Source organism: Mycteria americana, chromosome 4 (genome assembly GCF_035582795.1).
Source record: "Mycteria americana isolate JAX WOST 10 ecotype Jacksonville Zoo and Gardens chromosome 4, USCA_MyAme_1.0, whole genome shotgun sequence".
Classification (NCBI taxonomy): Eukaryota; Metazoa; Chordata; class Aves; order Ciconiiformes; family Ciconiidae; genus Mycteria; species Mycteria americana.
Genome location: NC_134368.1, coordinates 9,869,441 through 9,894,863, shown reverse-complemented (window position 1 = coordinate 9,894,863; position 25,423 = coordinate 9,869,441). Strand labels below are relative to the sequence as shown.

Genomic DNA, 25,423 nt, shown 5'->3' with positions numbered 1-25,423 from the left:
CTACTGTTCTGGGATGCTTGAAAAAGCTCCAACAGCACAAAGGCAAAGGAAAGTTTTCAAAACCTTAGATCCACAAGGGGTTAATTCTTCTGAAAATTCAGGCTTTTAATCTGTCTGATCAGGAGGCTTTCTATCTATCTGCTCATAGTGATGAGTATCCATCTACCAATGCAGCAGCCTGAAATCACTGAGTGATCAGGCTGATTTCTTGGTGTTAGCGGTTAGCTATCTGGGAACAGCAGATTTTTCTGGCACTCTGTTTAGTGATCCACGCTTGGACAGCTTGTAGCTGTTTTGTCCTACTGTCCTAATCATGGAAAATATGGCCAAGCAAACGACAGCACGTGCTTTGCTAACACAGCACTTGTTTGCAATATGTGAACCCCAATAAGTACCTTCGATGAAGCACATATTTGAGATATACACTCTTTACAGATAATGTACTTCCGAAACAAACTAGTAATTTGTGATAATCGGGTTGGAGGGAAGAGATTTATCAGCTACAATAGGGAAACAGTTTTCAGGAACCTTCAGCTTTTACATGCAATTTTGCCACTGATTTGTCACATAAAGTGGAAAAAGTCACTTAACCTCCCTGAGCCACAGTTCACTCACTCACAAAAGACTTCAAAGGCACATGTAGCATTGCATCTATTTGAGTGTTAAGGGGGATTTGCGGTTTAATCTGACTAGCAGCATTTCTAAGTCTCTCTCAGTATTAACATCAAGCTTTAACATTTGGTATGGACATGCAAGCATTCTTCAATTGGTTTGTTTTGTCAGTCTAATCACTGCCAGGAGTTACCAGGGAGGTAGAGATCTACCAAGTACAGATGAACACCGCAAAGCACCAGCTATGCTGAACATGCGAAGGGGCAAAAATTTAAAAAAAAAAAAAAAAAAGTCACCGAGACAGCTGTATTTCTGCACATACCTGTAACTCTGACCGTAAAGTTTCCCAGGACCTCGCTGGAATGCCTTGGCTTGCAACTGTACAGCCCCGAGTCATCATATGACACATTGATTATCTTCAACAGTTTTTGTCCAATATGAGTTCTGTTGGTAGGTGCAATCCCGATACCATCTTTAAACCAGAAAACAGACACAGAAGAGCCTTGGGTGTTACAGGAAAGTTCAATGGTATCTCCACTTCCAAACACCAACTCTTCCAGAAAGGCGGTCTCGCTCCTCAAGTATTCTGCAAAGGGAGAAAGAAATAGAAATGAGTAAATAACAGCAGGTGTCGGAGAACGAAAGAGCATTTAAAAAAGAAACATATCTTGTATTTGCCCTACTGATGCCCTCACATGCCCAGAGTTCCTCCTTGCCAGAGGTAAGCCTTGCCTGCCCCAGGCAAGCAGTAATGCAGAAAGACAGCTGGGCACACTGCAGTCAGGTCTCTGGCTGATCTAGAAGGATGGCTTCAACCCTGCAGTGACCAAAACATGGCCACCCCACCACGCAGGTGCATCACAACAAACAGCACAGACTTCTACGTAGGGTCATTTCAACACCCAATGTTGCGTCGGGGGGTGATTTGGCAGAAATAAGTGTGTGCGGAAGAGTTCACAGTTCAGTCTCTGGATCTCAGTTCTTTATTCCTGTGAGTCTGTCCACAACCCCTGCGAGACCCAGCAAGGAGGGGGTACAAGGGGGAGAACAAGGGGGATACAAGGTGCAGAGATGGGGATAAACCCAATTTCTCAAGTGACTATGGGTGGCCCAAAGGCAAACCCTGTGGGCTGAAGGAAACAAGGGGGAAGGCTGGACAGAAGACGCAGGCTGGAATAGCTAAAATAAATGAACCCACCACTAGCTCGCTGCTGGAGTTACTCTCTGTGCAACGAAGAAGTGCAGAACCAAAGACTGAACATGAAAGCTGAAATCCCTATTTCTTCAGTCTATCTACCAGCTGCGGCAGTTTGTTCCACGAGTGATGATAGTAAACCCTGCCACAGGCTGGAGAATTTTGTTTTACCATAGCATAATGACACAAGGAAAGGTTCAAGCTCAGAAGTCTCCCCATGGAGAAACGTGGGGCATGTTGAAAGTGTGGTTCTTGGGTCTGATGGTCCTCAGGCTCATCTCAGTGACACATGAACTCACTCTTGACATTGAATGGTTTATTCATCCTTTACACCAGTTTCATAAAGAAGAAGTAGCCCTCTACAGTTGCCCTGAACTCAGCTAGATCAACAGCAAGACTGCCATTCTCCCCTCCTTGTCTACGCTAACCAACATTTTCACTTGGCATTGCTCTATCTCTGTCTTCTGGCTCACACCAGCTCTGAGACTGTACACTCCACCAGGCAAGAGAGTCTCCTTGGTTTTGCAGCACAATATGTATCACGGGGGATCCTATTCCATGACAAAGACACTTTGGTGCTATGATTACATAATTAGCAAGTAAAAAGTAATTCAAAACAGATTGGTCTGAACCTAATCCTATGATGCAAACCCAGGTGGCCTGAGTTGATCTCTGATAGTAATCAGATATGGATAGAGATCCTGATTTTGCAGCTTAAGCATATTCATAGATTACAGTTTGACTGTGAAACCAATGCAATTACAGCAGCTCTGAATACCTGAGGATGTGGCATTGGCTCCAAGCTGCTCTTTTGCCATTAAGTGAAAGAGTTGGAGCAGGTTATAAGAGTTATATATATACTGCTTTTCTCTTCTTGTCATGCAAGTTTTCATTCTTGTGGAAATGTAAAAATTAAAAATATAAAAATGTTTCAGTCAATAGCCTTGCAGGTAGAAATAAAGAATCCTGGGGGCCTGAAAATGTAGTATTTCATGGGAGGTATCGTCTCGCAGGAGGCAAAGCCCACACTCATTGGGGTTACAAAGAACCTTTCCTCTGATACCCTGGCAGCAATTCCAACTCAAATACTTTAGGTTTTGGCCAGAATTTTGTGGTATTCATAAAGCCAAAGGTTTAGGGTGGGTTTTTTTTTTCTTTTAATGAAAAGATTTTCCCTGAAAGCATATATTTTTAGTGAAAAGAAAAAGAAGACAGAGCTCCAGCATCTCCTTCCTATCAGGCCAGCACCTCTTGTGACACTGAGTGTTCACCCATGGTCTCTTCCCAACTGGGACATGTCCTTGGGGAAAATACGGTTAAGAAATATTCTGGTTTAACTGTTCCTTTCAGGTTTTTTCTTCCTTCTTCTAGACTACAAGGATTTTTTCAATGGTACCAACTTTGGCTTCCAGTTAAAAAGCCCTGTATACAGCTTTGCACTTGCAGGACGGGGTACTGATCTTTGTTTGTTGACTCTGATGGAAGCTCTTGCTAATTTAATCTACTGGAAAACAAACCCCATGCAGCTGCACAATCCCTCCATACAAAATACACAGTTTCACCCAAGCTGTTTGCCAAATGATCAAGACTTGTATATTTTGGCTTTTCTATCATAAACCTACCAAACAGGAACAAGCCCAGACTAAGCACAGGCCAAACTCTACCGTTTAGCCACTTAAAAGGAAATCACTCTTTTTTGAAAGCATAATGAACCTGGGTTAATGACAAAGCGACAAACTATTTTTATAAAACATAATGCGGGAATGCTGAAATGAAGAGGAAATTCACTTTAGACTCTGAGCAGAACCATTGGGGTCTGAAGCTTCTTCTGTGGAAAGAAGCATCATCTCTTGTTTCTGACAACTTTATTTTGGCATCTCTGCCCTCAATCTCCCCAGCCAGTCTCCAGCAGATATCATGATGCCTGTTAAATGCAAAGTTCAGTCCTAATGACTTTATTCCTACTGACTGGGAGTAATATCTGGAAAGAAGGAGTGGTGAATTAAAAGGAGAATGTTATTAATGGTTTTAATCTCAATTCTATAAACAGTTTTTCAAATTTCAGTTTATATGCTTATGGCTTAAAAAATAAACAGGACCCAAATTGGAGACCTTCACAAAGTACTTAAAGGTGCACTTAAGTGCTTAAGCACTTTGCCCAACTGTGACCTTGGAGAATTAAATTTTACTCTTATTATTCCTCATATAGCTTTCAAATACGATGATAAATCCGAAAGCGGAGACAGTCTCATTTCCATGCTGAGAACAGCTGGAGTTTAAAGCCGGGAACCAGAGCTCACGTCTCCCACTGGGTGCCCAGAGCCCAGCACCTCCTTCCTGTCTTCCAGCTGCAAGTGCCTGGTGCTTCCAACACCTTCTCAACAAGAGGCACCAAGACGTGAAAGAGACATGAAGTTGCCCCTTCTGAGGCCAAGCATCCAGCCATCGGACTGACTTGCAGAAGTCTACATCTCCAGCCACGTGGTGTGAACGAAGTGGCAGGAGCTGTGTGTGCAGCCAGTGCCTGGGAGGGGTTTTACACAGATGGGCTGAGCCCTCCTGGGGACCTGGGCCAGGGTTTGGCCACCTTCTTCATCCTGCATTCTGCATCCTCCCATTGCTAAATCATAAGGAAACCAGTACAGGGGAGCAGGCACCGAGCTCCCCCAACCTGGCTGCATCTTGCATCTGGACAGGCACCTTTGATTGAGGCAGTCAGGAATCTTCCCGCTGCAAAGCAGCACTGCGGGGAGGCAGGTTTCAGATTTACTGGAGCTACAAACACACATCTCCTGGATCTCAGTCCTGGGTCCTTAGAAAACCATCCTCACTGCTGGCAAACAGCAATCCCCATGCGTCCTTTAAAACCTTCCTAAAGCGCTTCTATTGCAAGTCAGGTTGCAAAGGTCCCTCCCGGCTCTCCGAAAGGAAACTCCCATTTGGGATCTAACTGACATCAACAGCATCTTTTCAAAACCCACAGCAGACATAGGTATAAATTACTGGGGAGTTAACTCATGTAGGGGTTACGGGAGCCCACTCCACCACTCGCCAGCAGAGCAGGGATTAATGAGTTTGCAGCTTTAACGGGTTCTTAGAGAGGAGGAGGAAATCTAGGTTGTAGGCCCCTCATATTTGACTAAAATTCAACCAGTTTATTAGTTTAGCCAAAGCAGTAATGAGTTGAGAATCACCAAGAGACGCTGCTGATGGAGATCAGCACTTGCAGCACCATTGCTGCTGCTCACAGCAAACACGCTACAGAGAAAGAGGCAATTTTTAAGCGGTTCAGAGGGGCAAAAAGGCAGCAACTAGCCGGGAAGCACCTTCCACAGCGAGGAGCAGCTGGCCCAGCAATACTAAAATGCTTTTGTATGTATTCACTTATAAGGATAAGATACTTCATCTCCGTAGCTGCTTGGCTCATCCCAGCAATAAATTCACTTTCTGTGTGGTTTGCAGCTCCAAGTGCTTAAGTGTGTCAGTATTTCCATCAGATGTCTGCTCCTCTTAGACATCAATACTTGTTTCTGGCTGAGCCTGGAAATGTTTTATTTTGGTTTTAATGCAGGCGGCTCTCAAGACCTGCAGGAAGACAGGCAGTTTGTTATTTTTCACGCACGAAAGGATGAGGAGGTGGAGGGCGGTGGGGTATTCCTGGGCTGCTTATGGCCCCCCAAAGACTTCAAGCCAACCCAGAGCCTGGCTGGTGCCCTCCCCGGTGCCAGGGACTATTTCCAGGTGCCGTGGCAGAAAGCACGGGGGCTGCTCCCGGGTGGCGAAGGCCCACGGTGCCCGTGGGAGGCTCGGTGGGGCGGGGGAGCCCCAGGGCCCCGCACCATCTCACAGGGTGCTGGGTCCTGGCTCCAGGACACGCCATCCGGCTATTTCTCCTCACCTGTGTTTTTCCTTCTGGAATAGCTTCCCACGATTCTGCTTTTCCAAGCATCAAAGTATTTGGAAGCCTCCCAAGGGACTGCTCAGATGGGGTACACGCCTCCCCCATCATCATCCTCCTCCTCCAGCGAGCATCCCGCAGCTGGGGCACAGCCACCACGCAACCAAAACCCCACCGGGACTCCCACCACAGAGGGCTCAAGGCACACGACCTTCAGTATCACCAGCAAAATATTCCTCACCCCACCTTGAACCCTGGCAATCCCAGAGAGGCTTTTCGGGATTGCTTCACAGCCCGCTGGTGGAATGGACTAAGCGGCTCATTTTTAAGTGGATCGTATTTTCCCCTTTTCAAGCTGGACAAGCCGTATTTGGCATGTTAACAAGCAGAAAGATAGCAGCACTCCACGCATTTCTCTCTCTCCTGGTTAATTCGAAAACGTTTCTTGTTCTATGTACTTTATTGCACCAAATCCACCATGACGGGATATATTATAGGATCACGGAGCAACAACCATGCCAGAGCTTTCTCCTGTTGAGTTTGGTATCCCGTTCCCAGGTAGATGATGGTCACAGCCACCGAGTCCGTGGCTAACTGCTGTGGGGATATGGAAACCTCCCCTGGCTCCAGCATCGGTAGGAGGAACAAGGCCATGATGGCAAAGAGCACACAGACTATCTCCAGGCTCAGACCAGCACCGTGTCCTCTAAGTAAGTGTCCTACCTGTGTTAAAAGGGGCCTATAGTGTTATTCACCCCCCACAACCGTGTTTTTCCCAATACCTGTGTCACTGCTCATGGGACGGGGCCGCTTCCCCACCTCACCTCGGGACTTCTGCACTGGGAAGGCAAACCCCATTGCCCAAAAGGGAAATAAAACACTTTTCTCACTGAACGCCGTTCATTTGGGACTTGCCTTAATTTAAAAAGCAGCCAAAAGGGATGACAAGAAGCCCCAGTGCCACCTCTCTGCAACCACCCTGCGATGTCCCTGTTCCCTGTGATGTCCCTGTTCCCGCCATCTCCCCAGGAGGCAGCTGGGCCCTGGGGAATATTGAAAATCACCAAACCAGCCCCAGGCCCTGCACCGAGCAGCAGCCCCTGTGAGAAGTGGGCACGATAAGATAAGATTGTGGGAGCGCCTGTTTCCCCACGTACCTGCCTTCTCAGGGCAGATAAGATTGAGGGAATGGCCCCCGCAGCAAAGCAAGCTCACATGAAGTCACCGCATACCCTCGCAGCACCGCGGGGAGCTGATGGGGTGTTTTTAATGTACATATTTTTGGTGGTGCTTTATGCACAGCAAAACTTCCTCTCCTTTCTGCAGCAGCCACGACGGTGCCAGCGGCAGGGCATCCCTGCCTGGCCACGGCCACGCCACCCCAAAGGGCACACCGCCAGCCTGGCACAGCAAAACATCATATATAAAATAGAAGTTTTATTTTTTTATATATATATATAATATTAGATATATTTTATATGTATATTCCTACACATATACATACATAATATTATATATAGTCTTTTATGTGTATGATATAATATTTCATATATATATATATATATATATATATATATATATATATAAATAAAAAGTATTATATAAAATATACATCCTGTTTTCCCTCTTCCCCCGCTTCTCTCCCCCTCCAAGGTCAAGACCCCTCTCAGAGCACATTTCCCAGTGTCAGGCTGCAGCCATCCCGGGGAAGAAGGGGCTCTGGCAATCACAGCAGCACGGAGGAACGCTTTGCCAAAGCAACATCATTTCCCGAAGTGGTGTTCAGCTGGGTTATCTCCCCTGCTCAATGGGGCTCACACCTCAGCAAAAATAAAAAAATCTGGTTGCTTCTGTAAAAGCCTAAACCGTGATCGAGAAACGTGCCTTTAGGAAACCACCTCTGAAAAGGGTTTGACTCCATCATTTGAAGGTGCCACTTTATCTTTCACCTATTGCGTGTGTTTGCTTGGGGTGTGTGTGGGGGGGTAGTTCTCCTGGAAAAGCTTAAAATAGCTTTCCTAATAATAATGCAAGGTAAACTGTTTATACTGTATTACCACCACAGTGGCCTATGGAATTGTTACCAGACAATGTTTCTTCCAAAGATGCTAACAAGAGTGCTGCGCTGCATTACCACCCCGTGAGGTTATTTTTTAGATCTGTGTTAGGAGGAAAGCAAACTTTTTTCCTAGAGAATTAGCAGAATGATAACCAGGTTTAGTTCTGTTATATGCAGCTTGCTTCATAAACAAGAGATTATGGAAAGAAAAAAACCCAAATCTCTAGTGTTTAGCTTGGCTATCCCCAACAGCGACTTTGGAAGAGCTTCTGGACTTTGGAAGAGCTTCTCGAATGGAAAAGCAGATGTTGCAAATCTGCCTTATCTACGGAGCAACTGTTGACTCTGTTGTGCAAATCCTAATTTACATCTGCATGAAAGGTTTCAGAGATTAAATGGCATTCAAGGAGGAATATTAGCTTTTCTCCCTCCCTCCAGCCCTTTGAATGGATTTACTACTGGCAATTAGCTTTCTGTTCCACCGGCCAAGTAGAAAACAGGATTCATCAGGACTCTACAGTATCCTCCTTTTAATGGACTGTTTTCTCAAATCACCCAATTCAGATGCTGAGAGTTAGAAGAAGAAGAAATAAATCGTCACAAAGCTAAAATAGTTACAAAAACACTTTGGCCAGGAGGATTTCCCTGTGGCACTTGGAAAGCCCTGAGGAGGAAAAAAAAACCCAGAGAACAAGTCAAAGGGGTCTCCTGGCTACCCCTAACAAAAATGGGAATGCAAAACCCAAGAGACACAAAGCGTTGGTTGCTGCTGAGAGCCCAGAGCCTGTCCCAAGGACAACCTTCAGCTGGGGCTTTGCTGGCTTAAAGGAACAGGCAGTGATGGGGAGTTTTCCTTAAAATTTGGCCAGATTGTGCAATCACTACCTGTATCTATTTATCTCACAGTTCTGTACTCCTTGATTTTTTTTTTTTTAACAGAAATAAAAGAACTGATATGAAATGTCCTCCACTTCTTCATCAATGGTCCCTAAAGACAGGGAATGGTGGAGTGGAGACACGGCAGAATGGGGATGCTGAGGTCCCCAGGCTGTGCTGCTCCACGTGTCCTGTGAGAGCTCCTAGCTCATGCTGAAGCACCTCAAGGATGCCCATGCAGATGGTTCCTGCTCTTCCAGGTGCCAAAGCCTTTGTGCTTTACTCAAGAGGAGGGCAGCAATTAGCTGTATCAGATCTCAGCAGCCTGCACTCATGGCGGGGATGACACCAGTCACAGCCTGGCGTGCGGGTGAGTGCATCCTTGTAGCCAGTTTGCCCACCTCACCCAACCGCAGTAGCCAAATGTGGTCAACCCAGACCATTCCCTACTCAAGGCAGAGTGATGGGATAACCACTGGGCTGATTCTAGGTGGAGCAAAAGAGACTGTGCCGATGCGTCGTCGTCCTTTTGGTGTCTGCCTCTTGCTGCCTCTGAAGAACGGTGGCCAACTTGGCCCCAGCTTTTGCACAGCACAGCAGGGGCATCGTGGCTTGATCTCGACGGACAGATCCCACCACAAAATGGCTGATGTTTTTACATTCCTGCTTCTCATGCCTGAAGAAGTCCAAAAACCCCTCATCGTTGCAGCAAGCAACTGCCACACCACCTTTCCAAAGGCAGTGGAGGCAGCTATGGAAACTGAGGCACAGACTGAGGCTTCCCAGCATCCTAACGGACTGAGCAAAGCTTGTGCCCAGCCTCCATCAGAGCAGGACTGGGTCCTGCCGAAGTGTGGAGGCCCTGAGCAAACCGATGTTGTTCAGCATCAGTGCTCCATGCCATCCCTCCTGCCTCACTGGACCAGGCTACCTGGTGGGGTTTGTAGGTGACACACACCAAGCAATTAGCAAAGTTTGCAAACAAGAACCACAGATTACACAAACGAGTGCTCCACAAATCATAACAAAAGGAGAGAAACTCAATCTTTGGAAATATTTTTAAACTGTCTTATTAAATCCTTAAAAGAATAGGCATGCATTGGTGGATAATTCTTTTGAGTTTTTTTTTCTGGGCTCCTCCTCTACACCCTCATTTCCTTCCTACAATCCTTCAAAACTTCATTTTTGACCTTCAGGGTGGGTTTTCAGCTACTTAGTGAATTCTAGCAAAATGTTCACCACCCCTTAAGTGCTCTTGCAGATGAATTTTTAAGCAATACGTAAGTTCACCAGGCCCAAAAATTTAGGTTTACCTCAGAGGAACTTTTTAGGGATGCAAAGACTCACGGTCCCTTTACAATTCCCAGGCAGGCCTGGCCCTGGCAGTTACTTGGATGCTTTTCTGAAGTGGGCTTTGAGATCACATGGCACCAGAAAAAATTTGCCATAAAGCCCCAACCTTTCCCCTTCGGTTCACAGCTATGCAGCTCCCAAATCCCAGCTCCTCTGCATTTCCCTTGCACTTTTAATGTGCGCTCCTCTAATCTTCATTTAATGCAGGCAGCTGGCTGCAAATACCCCCGAACAATGACTTTAATCCTAAGTATCCTGAAGCCCCCCCCTCCCTTCCTCCCAGCACCAAAACCGAAGAAAAAAAATAAAAAGAACAGCCTCATGACAGCAAGATGGAGAAATCCAAGTTATCCACTGGGCCAAAGGAGCAGAAAGACACAATGAGCTAAATTTTGCCTGGTTCGCTAATTAAAAACGGAAGCTACCCCACTCCGGAGCCAAGGCGGGGAGGTGGGGGGAGTTTTCATGCTATTCAAAAAATCGGCTTCCAACTGGGACCATATTCACTCCACATTAATTGTCATTCCAACTACGAGTGTCCTAGTTTCAAAATGAAAACTACTCTCCAGTGTAGCTAGTGAAAACTAACACCAGTTTCGAGGCATTAAACAAAATTTATTGATCGCATTTTCCCACCCACTAAAACTTTAATAAGCATTAAACCTCAAACTCCTGGCCCCGTTTCCTCCCTCTACCCTCTCTCTCCATAAAAAGGGTCAGGCTCCTCTATATGGAGATTAGGACTTAATGTTTGGTATTTGTTTATGAGCCTATCAATTGCCTCTATTTCGGGGGGGAAAAAAGCACATCTAAAAAAAAAAGACCCTCTTGTACACGGATTAAGAGAGGGCAAAGGTTTAGGGTAGTTTGGGTGGGGTTTTTTCCAACTGATTGTGGGTTTTAGATATATGACGGGTCATGTTCACGTGAATGAAAATAAGTCAATATTCTCCTTTTGTCAAGTTTCCCTTGAGTTACATAAAAGGGTATTTTTCAAAGATCCCTATTTCTCTGTAATAAGACGCAGAACTTCAAGTCTTCTCTGCTAGCTCTTTTCAACTGTGTGAAAGGAAAAATAATAATTTGGGGGCCGCTCTGTCTGCATACTTAGTAAAGAAAACAAAGGCCAAACATTTGAAATGCAAAGGTCAGTGATTAAGCCCAGAAATCCATATCTAGGCATCAAAATGAATAGCCAGATTCTAAGAGTGCTTAAGCGATTTAAATGCAGAGCCTGACCTGGCTCAGCATCTTTCAAAACCAAGCCTGTTATTTCAGTGCCTCAAGCAAGACTTAGGTGCCAGGTACCCAAGTTGGAGAAGTTTAACAGTAATCTCCTTTCGGGAAGTCTGATCCACTTTAATCTAAAGTTGCGAATGACAAACGAAGATTTTGTTATTTAGAAAGCACATCTAACTGAAGCTGCAACACTTTGTCCTTGCGCTAAACTCAACTCTTATCCTTCAGCATTATTAGAAAGAGTTGGGAGAGATGGCAAAAGAAAAGTGGATGTAAAAAATTATTTTATTTCTCCTTTTCAAAGAAGGCTGCTAAAGGGATTAGACAGCTTTGAGTTCACTGTTCTGTTAAATCAACCTTACAATATTTTTTCAGCTTGTTTGACTTGCTGTTTCTGTATACATTTGTGTTTTCACCTTTCTGCATTCAAATCCCACGCTTAGCGTTTGTTCTGCGCTTCTCACAGGAAACTTGGTCCATTCTTTATTTGTATTAAGTCTACAGAGTTATAGAAAACAGACTTGGAAAACAATCCCTAAATTAGCAGGACTTACCGGCTTCCATGCATACGCGCACACACACAGGGCATCGCATACCATCCGACCCAAACGCGGTTTATCATTTCCAGCAGCAACAGCAGGGCATCAGGTTCACCAGAACAGACCTTTTAATGGTCTCCTGCAACCGTATCTATTACAGCGGGTTTCGGACTGCACATAATAAATTAAGAGAGAGTTCAAAGAAGTCATGCGTGTCTCGGTTCCCACTCCCTTCAAGCAGTTTTAATGCTCCCAAATAATCATCTTCTATGAACTGTACTATGTTAGGCTCCAGTAATGCCAGAAGCAGGTTAGACACCTCTATACACAGCTATTTTAATGCTTCTGTAAGGAAATGCACTCTCTGCAGAGGGTCGTTTCCAGTGTCCTGCAGCAGGACGTGGCTGGTCCTGCCTGCACGAGCCAGGGACCTTCCACAGGCGCTTTCAGACACCTGCCCTGTCCTCCACGGTCTGATTTTCCCAGCTTCTCCCTTCCTTCCCCTACCAGGAACACTTCTAAAACCTCTTTCTCTCTGCAAACGAGCACCCAAGGGTCCAAGTGAGATGGATGCTGTTGTGACAGCAGGGATGGTCATTGCAACAGGCAAGCAGAGGGAGAAAAAACCCAGCCATTTCTCTTCTGCAGAGAGAAAACATGGACGATAAAAACTGAGTCCAGCAGCCACCCACGGGCTGGATTTGTCTGAAAGTCAGGCACTGAAGCTAAGCTTCAGCCACGCTCCCTTGGGTGGGATGGGTGGATGAACCACCACCTTGTAGCACTAGTGAAGACACGAAGTTGGACAACCTCCCCACATATTTATACCTATTTATCCACATTGATGTATACACCCATAAGTGGAGCAAGAGCTGCCCACAGTAGTCTGGCCCCCCCACTCCCTTTCCAAGGGTGGGTGGCTAATTCAAGGTCATCTCCTCTTCCTCCCTGGCCCGAGACACCACGTGTTGCTCCTCCAACTGCTCCTTCTCATCCCCAAAACAGCCAGGCTTGAGCACCCGGTGAAGTTATTCCTGCAAAGACTGCACTGCTTGTCCACACCTCATTTGCTATGCACTGGGAGGAGGGGGGCAGAGGGGGAGAGAACCTCCACTTCAAACATTTACATGTATTTTGAAAGCACCCGAGGAGGTTTCAGGCCCTTTTTGCCAGGACTAACACATTCCACCCACAAGATGACCTTGTTCAGAGCGTGCAGACGACTCCTCGCAGGAAGGATTTACATTGCGGGGGGTCACCGGACCCCACGCATCAGGCGGGCAGCCCAGTTCCTCGGGCAGCGACCCACCGCTGAAACTGGAGCGGCGGGTACAGACCTGACCCTTTTTGCCCCTGCACGGAGGGAGACGGGGCAAAGCAGAACCCCTGCTGTCCCCCCAGCCACCTCTGTGGTTCCCATCCCGCCACGAAGACTTTCCCAATGGAGAAGCCCGCTGCCTTCTCAAATCCCAAGATGCCAGCACGCCTACACGTAAAAATGAGGCAGAAATCTCATTCCTTCGCTAAATAATACACAGGTTGGAGTCCCAGTACAGCTCAATAACCACTTTCTAGGAGGTTTTTTCCTTTTTGTCTGGGCAGATCTCAAAGCATTCCTGCAGCAGGAGGCTTCAGGTTTGGGTTTCCTTTGCCTCCTTGGCCAAATAACAGCAGTACTAATTGAACCACTGGCCAAAAGAAAATTAAGGGTGACCTTTTCGTCCACACTCTGAGGGTTCCCATTTGCTCCTGCAGCTCTCTGCTTTACCTGAAACAAGGGCAAGAGAAGGTGCTGCTGTCAAGATGCCCCCCTCCGAGATACCCAAGGCCGAAAGAAATGTGGAGTATCTGTAATGCAGTATCTACACTGTATTTATTTAAACTCCACAGTATTTACTGTATTTATATTGTATCCCAGCTAGGATGGGAGCTGGGGGTGCAGGAGGGTGGCTTTACCCAGTATTCTCAAGACTAATATCAGCACCCCCCAATAACCGCTTATACCCTTGTTCCCAAGCCAGGGAAATCAGGAGCCTGGAAAGCCTGAAACTTATTTTTATGCTTAATTACAGATTTCAAGTGCCTGACACCAGGCCCTCACTCATTACGCTTTTGACACCGATGCCTTTGGGCTGAGCTGGAATAAACGCTCTGCGCTCGCTCATCACTCACTACGTTCACGAGCGTTTAACTCGGAAGAAGGTGGGTGATGGATTTGTGGCAACTTTGGGCAAGGATGCAGAGAGGACACCATCTGCCATTTCTTACTTCTTTTTTTTCCTTCCTTTCTGTAATTAATCAGTTTGCAAATGGGGATGCAGAGTTTCCTTGCCGTCTCCTCTTCCGATCAGCCCTGTGAAGCAAAGGCTAAGGACACGTCGGGGCGGCTGCAAGGTCTAAGTGCTGCCCGTGGAGCGTGAAGCAGCATTAGGGCCGGTCAGTGGGAGTGCTGGGCTCCCAGCCCCACGGCTCGTCCCACCCAGGGGCCTCCTGGGGCCCAACCCACCGCACGCTGCAAGAAAGAGGCTTTACTGAGTGTTCCCTAGCAAAAAAAAAAAAAAAAGATTTCACAGAAAGCTGCGAAATCATGCATAACACACCGGCTGTAAAAATGAATGTATTTTTTATTTTTTTTCCCAACTGCATTCCCTCACAGCTCATCTCTTACGCAGTAAATACCAGCTAATTTATGCACCTCCATTTACCGGCTCCCCCCCCCCCACTTCTGCATGAATCCGCAGCCTATTAACATAACTATTTAAACTGGACATGTTTTCTTAAACATTCTTCTTCTTTCATAAACTGCCAAGTGACAGTTGTTTACTGTCAACAAGCCTGGGTACTCTAAGACAGGGAGAAATGTGCCCCTTCAAAAGGCAGACATATCGGCTACCAAAGAAAGATTAAAATCTGGTGTTTTTCTCTTCTCCCTCCCCAAAAACGCTTTATTTGTACAGATACACATGATACAGATCAGGAGAGATGGTACTATGCCTAATTCCAATCATTCTTTTAATTAAAGACAGGCTCATGGAGGATTTATCTTTGGTTGCAGATGCTAGTTGTCAGGGCACACTCTTAACTCCCTAATCTTCCCATTGCAACTGCTTTTTCCTCTTCACTTTTAGCTCCGATACCCCCATCTCCCAAAGCACATCTCGGGGAATCAGCACGCTCATCTTGCACAGATCCCGCTACCGGCTGGAAACAAAACGCTTGCCTGGGGGCATCTATATAGAGAATTTAAACAATTTTAAACAAAAATCAAATCACTGGGTAGTTCAAGACCTACAGCCTCCAAACTAGCTGCTGAAAGATTTTGCTGGGAGGGAATTTCTTGTGCTCAAGTCTTGTACGTGAAAGGGGGGGGTGTGAAAAAAAACACGCAACCTGCCGAGAAAACTCTTTTTCCCTCGCTCTGCCTGCCCGTGAAGTGCCAGGAAAGCTCCTCCGCCTGCTCCTGTCCCCATGCAAGCGGCCCGGGCGGCCCCACGCTGCCCACGGGCAGCCCCGGCTCAGCCCCGGCTCAGCCCCGGCTCGCCCGCAGACCCCCGCGGGGGATTATTAACACTTTCCCCAGCGCATTGTGCGGCTCGCAGATCACGGCGTCGGGGGCTAATGCCGGCCGACACCGATCCGATGGCAACAAGGATGGGGCACGAGGAGATGGCGGCCGGCGCTGCGGCTCGGCTCTGCGCAGGACTCGCACCGCGGTCGCGGGGGACCCAGGCCGTGGCCGTCACCTTCGGCGCTCACGTTTGAGCTGCGACGCTGCCGCTGGCTGGCATCAAAGCTGGCGTTATAAAAACCGAGATGGGAAGCGAAGGTCTGCGTTACAGCAGGTTGAGAGGAACGGGAGGTCACGGGGAGCTGGTGGCAGGGATGACCCCCATGAAGCAGCGCCGGGCATCTCCCCACCCCCAAACCGGGGAGCCCTTTTACCCGCCAAGTTTCCTCTGCTTGCTAAAATGTTTGGGTCATTGGAAAACTTTCCAAATAATCCCTGCTTATGCTAAATAGCCGCTCCCACCACGATCTGTGAAGGGCTTCAGCCTGCTCCCTTGGAAATCAATGGGGGCTTTTTTGCTTAGGATTCCATAGGTGCAAGATCAGGACCTCATTATTTTTACAGGACTACAAGCAGCAGAGAACGGCGAAACCCCCAAACGAAGCAACAACCCTCCGAACTGGGAGCCAAACTTGCCCTGAAAGATCTTTACAAGCTCTGCCAATCATCAAAGTAAAATCAAACATCTCCTATAGCTCCCTTTTCCTCAAAAGAAAAGCCTTCATAGATGTGTATTTTGCCTTCCCCAGGGGGAGTAAGAGGGGATGAGCTGTCAGTCCAGGGTGACGCACGTTACCCGGCGGTACGCCGAGGAGCCCAGAGCAGAAACACCTTCAGGCCTTCACATGATCTCCTCTGCCCCACGCCATGATGAAACCCCCCAGTAGGTCCCTCAGCAGAGCCACCACCAGCAACACAGGGGACCAGACTGCTCCTGGGATGTGTGTCCTGCTACGGGGACCACATCTGCACGCCGCCTCTGCAGAGGCCAGGTGCCGCCTGCATTTTGTGAGAGCAGCCTCAGAGGTGCTCTCGTCCTTAGCACCCTCCTCAGAGCCCTACGACAGTCAGGCTCTCCACTTCTTGCCTGTTACTTCGCATTGCTCCTCTCTCCTGGCGTCAGCGAGAGCTCGCCTACGCACCACATAACCACCACCAGGTTTGGCCCCTAAGCAATACCCAGCTATTTTGCTGACTCCCCCTACGCTCAACTCGCCCCAGGTCAACTCCAAAATGCTTCAGCTCCATTTTACTTCCTTACCGCCGGGTACGAGCCCAATCCTTATAACCTAGCAGTGATCTGGCCTCCAAAGCTTTACCGGTTTAACTACATCAGCTGAAATACTCCAGTGAGATTCCTTGTGAACGGCACATGGTAGTTTGGTGCAATAAAGGCACACCTGTAAAACACTCCACTTCTGGGGGCAAAAGCATTAAATGAAGATAAGCCGACAAATACTTTCATCAGTTATCAAACAGCAGGACCTGAGAAGCCATCCTCGCGGGTCTCTGGCACGCTATGGTGCGCCATGGATCGCCTGTTATTTCCTTTCCCTAAAAACCTTATACTCAAACTAAGGGACGTAGTGATGGCTTGGCTCCTTGGGTGAAACGGAAAAGGGGAAAAAACCCAAACGAACACGCTGCCACGCGTCAGGCTGACATTTTCAGGTAGTTCAAGAGCTCACAGTACAACCCCTGGGTGCCAACACCGACGCTGGGGTCCTCATGCTGCGGCATTCCCAGGGCAAAGTGCCTGCAGCGCACACTGCAGCTCGCGGAGCTTCGCTCGCTCGCAGAGAGCGATCCTGGACTGCGTCCTTTCCTCACCCGAAAACTTGGAACCCTTCTCACTTCTGAGTCATTAATACTTTTAACCCCTCGCAACCTGCAGAAATGGCACAGACCCAAAAATCTCACAGATGCTAAACGTGTAAGCACATGGTAATTGTTTTGCATACAGTTCTGCGTGATAAAGCAATCTCCTTCCAAATTTTAATATAACCTTTTTATTTAACCAACTCTTTACCTTCCCCTGCGTTCCGGATTTGAGAAAGCAAGGTCAGCACACAAGACCTACCTCCCTCTCTACAATAAAAACCGCACCTTTTTTAGATGAATACGTCTGACACTGAAGCAGCTACTGGAAAAATGTTTTCTTATTTGACTGTGCTGCTATTCTTTAAAAAAAAAAACAAACAAAACAAAACCACAACACTTTGCTCTATTGTATAACCTGAGTGTCACAGCAAAAAAAAAAAAAAAAAAATTATTTAAGTACCTGGCTAGTTGCTATCCACCTGAATGCGACAACCCCCCAGATAGCCTATCAGAATAATAGGGCAGATTTACGTCTGATTACCTTTCACATTTTAACTACTAAGTTTACCAAAGGTTTTACTCAGCTCGTATCTCACAGTTCTTGTTTGCTTTTGATATTACAGAACCTTCCTGGTCATTCAAGCCAAGGAGCAGATACTTTAGGGGTAAGCACACCAGGAATACCACATTCACCAGGGGAATAAAAGCCCTTCTTCACACATCCAGGGATTTAAGTCATATCTACAGCACTTGGCAACCTGAGCTGTAAGCATATCAGAAAGAGGGCACCAGGACAGTCAGCTCTACTTCAGAGAAAAAGTCCTTTTTTTTCTTTTTTTTTTTTTTTTTTTACAAGATCACCAGATAAACAGCCAAAAGAGGGGCAAACAGTAAACTGATAAGCTATGTAGGACACCAAGGAAAAAAAGTCAGGGTGTTACAAGGTATTTTAAGGCACTTTTGGCATCGTACGTGTCTTCAGACATGGTTTGAGCCCAGCGTTTGCATAGGGGGTGCTATCGGATTTGCTCCTCCTAGCAGCCTGGACTGCCCGCTTTCACATACCATGAATGGCTTTGCTCAACCGCAGTCCCATTTACCGCAAAAAAAGGGAGGTATGGTGAATTTTTACCAAGCCACCATCATCTCTGGCATCCAGCCTGGTACGTGGAGGAGAATAAATTTTATTAACTAACCACTATTAAAAGAGATGAAACGGCAAACATTGAAACAGCTCCATCAAACCACGCTCTCAAATGGCTTGGAAGGTGCTGAGCAAGCAGGCAATTTCAAGCTGCCTTTTTTTTTTTTTTTTGAAGGGTCAGAAAAAAGAAGAAACAGGTATGCAGAGCCAGACAAATCTCCAGGACATCGGAAAAGCTGCAAGCACGTAGCACACTAAGAGAAAGAGAAAAGTCTATTCAAACAGGGAAACAGAATAAAAATAAAGTTGGTTTAATTGATCATCTATGTATCAGGTCCAGCCTAGCTGGGAAAAAGTCACCCAACTGGCAATGTCACCTGTATTTGTAGTAGAAATATCTGAATTTGTAACATTCCTGCTCATTCTACTCCACATATACTAAAAATTGCCAAAAGCTAAACTATGAGGAGAACACAGCCACTTCTCCACCTATCCTGACGCCTCAGGGCTCATGCCCAGGCTCCTGCACCGGATCCTACGCACTCCAACGACCAGCCAGAAAAACCTACCAGCAGGCCATGCCCCAACCTTAGCTGAAGTTAGGGTTCAGTCACAGCTCTGTCTGCCAGCTGACAGCTCACTGTCAGAAAAGTCTTAGTCAAATGCTTTTGTAAACTGGAAATTTTATTAACTGCTCAGAAACTGGGGTGATTCCCTATCTTTTAGGGTCTCTAACAGAAATAGCAGATGTATGTGGTAACTTTTCAGGGAGGACAGCTTTCTAAGCATATAGTTGGATATGAAAGGTCACTTTTATTGATGATACTTTAAGAGGAAAAAATTCTTCCAGCCTTATTGAGGGGAAGAAAGTCCTCCCCTAGCTTCACGTGAAATTTCAGCTTTGTCCAGGCAGCAGATTGGGTCCCACTGGATGGAAACAGTCCAGAGGCAGCGGGGATGCAGCAACCAAGATTTCTTTAGTGTTCACCTAACTTCAAAAACCCCGCTCAGGCAGGCTTCGGGACAGGTACGCTTTCCCAAACATGCTCAAGATTTGTTGGAGTGAGTCGTAAAAGTTAACATGCTGGTCAGAGTGGCTTACTTTAATTGCGTGATTTAATTAGCAGATCAACACTTCGCTACACAATTTTCAGATTTACTTTCATCACATTCCCTACTCAGTGGTTGTTAATAGAAGTCTTAATTAAAAGAAAAAAACCCTCAGAATTAATTGGAGTGACCTTTGTCAATACGCGTAGAAGACGTGATGTTATACAGCTCGTATCAAATACATTAATGAGTCCATTTCTGCACTGGAACAGACTTTCTAGTTCGCTATTTGCTAGGTAAGAAATAGATTTAAAAAAAAAAAACCCAACCATATTTCATCATCCTCTGATTTTATTGCTCAGTAAAATATGCTAGCCTCAACATTAAAGACTTAATTAGCTTTTTTAGCTGCTGCTGTTTAATGAGAACAAATGGATCAACTTGTAATCTCAGAACTGTATCGCTCATAGCTGCCCACTGAATCTAGAGGGTTTCTGGTCTCAGGCACAACGTAGGAAGCACCATCAAGGTATGAGACTCTTTTTAGAGGGTTTTAATGCATAAACCCGGAGGCCGGCTCCAGGAGTGGCTGGTGCCATTTAGCACTCACTTCAATACCCTTGTAATTTCAGGGTGAACTTTGAAATGCTCAGATACACAAAGCGAAGCGGATTGCCGTACCCTACACCTTGGACCCTCCGCTGGGTGCACGCTGAAAGGCTACAAGAGCCCATCAGCTGCATGAAGAAAAACATCTCAACCAGTGCATCACCAGTTCTTTCCAAGCAGAAAAGTCACAGGAATTGGTACGTGCCCCGCCATTCAACTTAAGCAAAATCCCGAAACGGCACCTTTTCCGTTCTTTTGGCTTGAAAACTGCCTGTGCAGTAGCTCTGGGTGACAACTGGACTCCAGTGCTGCACAAGGAAACTTTGGTTCTTACTCCTGACAGACTGGGAGAGCTCTCCCCTTCCCGCACAAACCTGCTCAAACGTTAGCGGCTCTCTGCAAAGCTCTTTCAATGCACACAGACAGCTTCAGCAGCTAACTAGTGCAATACCAATCCTAAGAAGCTCAGAAATTCCCTTTTTCACGTATACCGTATGCAGACAGACACATACAAACCAGCTACAGGAGACAGGCCGGTTATCAGAAGTTTTTAAAAGCGAAACGTTGCCATTTCAGTTGGTCTGCTCTCTAAGAAAACGGCCAGCGTTACTTGACATTCACAAATCGTACGAAGTAATATCTTTATCTGAATACTAATGCAAATTGGACGGGCTTTTTTATATTGATGTCTATTCTGTGGCTGCTGAATAGAGTGACCGCATGCTCAGGGCTGCAAAGGAGTTCACTGACCTCCCTAATCATCTCTGTCATAGCTCCTGAATGACATACACATTCAATCCTGCCTCGCCTCTCTACTTTCATTCATAAAAAAAAAAAAAAAAAAAAAAGAGGGGGGGGGAAATTTGACATTGTTCTTCCCGCAGCAGCCCCGAGAAAGGGAGAGAAGAGAAACTCAGCCCAGATGAGGCCCCTGGTGTTTTTAGTTTAGCTTCTATTCAGCAACAGCCCCGCCATCTGCCTCCTTCCTGCCAACAGCCGAACACCTCCCTGCGGAGATGTTAAAACCTGCACCCCCTCCACCTCCGCTAATAGCGAGTATTCATATTAGCAAACATACACATACCTCGAGAATGCCTCCCTTCAATGTGTGTTTTATGTAGCTGAGTATAGGCACAAAGCAGTAGCTGTTATAGCCTTCACAGCCCCGTGTGGAGAATTAGATCACTGGGGAAAAATCCTTCCAAGCCCCTTTATGGAAAATAAGGCCTTAGACTGTAAATGCAAAGCCCAGCGAACAACAACCCTCAGTAATGAGCTAATACCCCATGGCCCATTTGACTAGGAGAAAGAATTTGCTTTTTACCATTCAATTCAAAAAGACTGAAAAAGTAAAATGTGTTTTTACTTGGCTCTGAAGGTTTATATTCTTTACAGTTTCTTTTGCACAACCTTTCCCCCCCCAGGTCGGACGGGCAGCGGGTGCCCCCGCGCTGGCGGGGCCGCTGGCTTCGGTGCAGAGCTGGGCGAGCAGCACCGGCTTCACGCGTCCCCGCGCACGTGGTCGGTGGTGGGAGAGCTGCCGGCATCGCAAAGCTCCCCTTGCCCTCGCAGCCCCCCACCCACGGGAGCCTCCAGCAGCTCAGAGTGACGGGGCAACCCTTGGAGGCATCGCTGCGTGTTGGGGTTAACGGGAGCCCTCCGCTCAGGGCCCAATCCTGCTCCCAGGGAGCACAGGGGGGTTTGACAGCGACACCTTTACTTTGGAGAAAGCTGACAGAGCGGTAAGAGACCCTGTCCTGAGTATTCCCACCGGAGCCCCTGGAAATCCCAACCCATCGCTCAGTTTAAAGACATCACTAGAGGGACGTTTCCCTCAGTGCGACCTCCGGGTACCCCCACTTGTTACAATGCAAACAGCATCCTAAACCTCAACCTGCAAAGGTGTCTTAGAGCACGGGAAAGGATTTAGCACCACTTCAACACAGCATCAACCCCAAGCTATGGGCTGCAGACGTAGGTGGCAACCCAGGTGACTGCCAACGCAGCCACCGAGGCTGCTCCCCACCCCCGTGGGTTCAACTGCGCCCGAAGTGACAGCGCCAATACGTATTTCAGCCTAAAACCGGGAGAATTGGGGACACTTCGTTTCTGCCGCTTCCCAGCCCCGTGACCAGCACAGCCTGCTCGCTTCCTCCCGCACACCGACCTCATCTGCTCTGACCAAGTCGCTGAGATGTTGCCCCATAAATCAACTCTTTTGGCTGTGAAAAATGAGCCAAACGAGTTACACTAAGAATCTGGTGTTTTATTAGGACTTTCTTGAAAACAAAACCAACCCCCGGTGTGATTTATAGCTTTAACCAAAAGGGGTATGAAAGTAATGCCCCCACCCCCAGCCTCCACGAAGCCCATTTATTCCCCTGTCACTTTTTTGGCAAACAGGCTTCAAACCCTTTCCTGAACAATGGAAACTTTCTGCCGGGTACATGCAATCCCGAAGACGGGGGCTGCGAGGGGGTTCCCTTCCGTTAAAGAGCTTTGAAATATAAACAGGGACTCAGGTAGCAGCTGAGGAGTATCAGAGAGACATGATATTTAAAAAAAAAAAACCCAACCAACCAACCAAACAAACAAAACCCCCCAGCTTTTGTCCGACGTGTTAACTTTTTTTTCACTTGCAACTGCCGTGCTGCCACTCGAGGGGAGATCCTTACTGGCTTCCCCAAAATGCCGTTCCCAGCACAGCCGCACTTACTAAGCCGGGATCCAGCGTGTGCGTACCCGGAGCTGTCGCAACTCCAGTTTTGCTCCCAAGACGTGGATATAAATGACCCTTCCTTACTTTTCCCAGCCGAACACACAGCGCCAGAGCATTTCAGATGTGCGCTGAAGATGCGCGCTACACACGCACGGAGGCATCTTCCCTTCCCCAGCTGCAGCTACGAACGCAGACGCGGGCCAAACCCGGGGCGCTGCACGCAGTGGCACCGCTGGGAGAGGGCTCCTGGAGGCAGGGATCGTCCCAAAAGCAGTTCTTCCCTCCGGGGCGCCTCTGCGGCTTGCCCGAGCCGCGGTGAGAGCAGGGTCCCCCCGGCCCGGCTGCCACCTCCCCGGCGCCGCGCTTGTAACTCCCGCTCCGAAGACGGCTCCGGCGGCCTCCATCCGCCCGCCCTTCCACTCTCCCCGAGAGGGGGGCTCGGCTCGTAGCGCTGAACCCGGCCCCCGCCGCCGCCCCCCCCCCCCCCCCCGCCCGAGCCGCAGCGCGGAGCACGTGTGCGCGGCCGCGCAGCCTTACCTGCCGGCTGCCCGCCGCTCCTCTCCGCCGCCGCGCCGCCGCCCCGCCGCGCCGCCGGCATCCCGCCGACGGCCGCCGCCAGGCACAGGCACCAGACGGAGCCCCAGGCCGCCCGCATGCCTCCGGCGCGGCGCCGGGGCAGCGCGGCCGCCGCCGCCGCCGCCGCCGCACCGCCCGCCTCAGACATCCCCCGGCCGCATGCTGCCGCCGCTCACCGCTCCGCTCCGCCGCCGCGCTGCCGGGAGAGGGAGAGAGGCGCTCAGGGGGAGGAGGAAGCCCCCCGCCCCTGGTGCCGACACGGAGAGAAAGAGGGGAAAAAAACAGAAAGGAAAAATAATAGCGAAAAGGAAAAAAGAAGCGCTGCGGGGAGTAAAAAAGCGCAAGGGGACGCGCGCAGCCCGGGCGCGGAGCGGCGGCGGGGCGCCTACCTGCGCAAGCCCCGCGGCCGGCCGCGCACCGCGCATGGAGGGAGGCAGGGAGGGAGCGAGCGCGCCCGCAGGAGCCGCCGCCGCCCGCCCGCCGCCGCGGCCTCCCTGCGTCTGCTCGGCGCGGCGCGGGCGCGGAGCGGGGCGGCCGCGATGTCCCCGCCCGCCGGGCCGGGCCGCCCGCCCCGCCGCCCCGCCCCGCCCCGCCGCCGCCGCCGCCGCCGCCGCCGCCGCCGCCGCCGCCGCGGGGGGCCGCGCCCGCCGCCCGCTCCGCTGCGCTGAGCTCCGCGCCCGGCCCCCGGGGCTGCGCGGGGGCGAAGGTCTCCGCCGGGAGGGGGAAGGGGGCGGCCGGGGGCCGCTCGGGGCAGGCGGCGGCTCCCGCCGAGTCCCTGGGGTGAAGCAGGCACCCTTTTCCCGTAGACGTGAGTTTAAAGCCGGCTCAAACCCCCCCGGCACTGCTCCCATTGCGGCTCCAGAGTGGCATCGTGTGCCGCGAAACGCACCCGTGTGTTTTCTTTTTCTGGCCCTGTAGCAGTGCATTTTCTGGAAAGAGGCGGTGAGAGCAGGCTGGAGGGGGATCCGTGGGTCGGGGGCGGCACAGAAAGGGCACGCAAAGCTTTGGCTCAGCCTGAGGACTCGCACAGCAAATGGGCAACGCACCCACTCCCCCGGCAGGGTTGCCGCGCTGTACCCCGAGACGAAGTCGCCGGCGTGCAGCCTGCTTTGGGCGCCCTGACTTTGCCCACCAAACACCTGGAATCGCTGTGTTTTATTGATGGGAGTAATAACAGCCTCCACGGACTCTGCATGTTTGCTGCCGCTAACTGGACTAGCTACTTTAATAAAATCTGATTAAACGTCACTTGTACCTAGTTATGATTACGATGATCTAGTCGCTATCATAGTCATGGTTAGGGACATCGTGGTCATCACGGAGATGCCTGACACAGCTGAGTTGCCTAAGTGACATGCATCAGTTACTGCTGACAAGTGATCTGAGCGGCTTCGTACGGAGAAGTCACAGCTCTGCTTTAATCCCCCTTGACGCAGCAGCTCATTCACCCAAAATAGATGCACGTATTACCAGACCTGAAAGCGTTCTGCATAGGGGGCCCGAAAACCCAACCTGTCTAACAGTCAAGCCGAGGTTGTTTGGGTCAGAGAAAAAGCCGGGGCGGTGTGGAGGTTTGGCTTTCAGCGAGGGCGTACGGCAGGGATCACTCGCAGCCGCCGTGGCGGGCTCGGAGTTCGCGCTGTTGTCGCTGCAACCGGGATCTGTCTTGACACCTTTATCAGGCACAGAGACTCTGACATCTCAATACTGTCGCATTGTGTGGGGAAGCATTGAGACGGGGCTGTGGCGAGGAAATCCTCCATGTCAGCGGAGACCCTCACCAGTGACACCACCGGTTTAAATGAAAACAATGGGGGGAAAAGCAGACATATAAATAAAATGTGGTTATTTCACCGTCACTGAGATGGCTTGGCAGCGTGTCAAACTGCACGATGTTTGCTCTCACAACTGCTGTGCTGGAGGTGCCAGAAAATCGATAAAAATAAAAACAACAACAGCAGCGTAATTATAACACTGCATGGGGAGTTGTTGCCGTCGTTATTTTGAAGATGACTTTCTGCAAAAGCAGGGCCAAATTCTGTTCTCATGTAAAGTCAGCAGGGTAAGAGCAACACCCGTTATTGTTACTGTTACGATCCCCATTTTCCAAGGCAAGAGCAGTAAAGGAAGATCAGGAGCTTTCCTAAGCCCACAGCTAAAATAGA

At 48.9% G+C, this 25,423-nt stretch overlaps 1 protein-coding gene across 3 annotated transcripts in view; it reads right to left on the bottom strand.

Moving 5' to 3' along the window:
- Positions 1 to 23,781, bottom strand: part of FGFR3 (fibroblast growth factor receptor 3) — a 56,606-nt gene extending 32,825 nt beyond the window's left edge. For 2 of the 3 annotated variants that reach the window (XM_075499594.1, XM_075499596.1), the window contains exons 1-3: positions 23,648 to 23,781; positions 23,220 to 23,454; positions 935 to 1,198 (exon numbers count right to left, since the gene is read on the bottom strand). In XM_075499594.1, coding sequence (XP_075355709.1) covers positions 935 to 1,198; positions 23,220 to 23,406 — 451 coding nt within the window. In that variant the 5' untranslated portion in view covers positions 23,407 to 23,454; positions 23,648 to 23,781. Of the gene's footprint in view, positions 1 to 934; positions 1,199 to 23,219; positions 23,506 to 23,647 lie in introns of all 3 variants that reach the window. The other variant, XM_075499595.1, reaches the window with a different exon arrangement.
- Between the last annotated feature and the right edge of the window lie 1,642 nt (positions 23,782 to 25,423).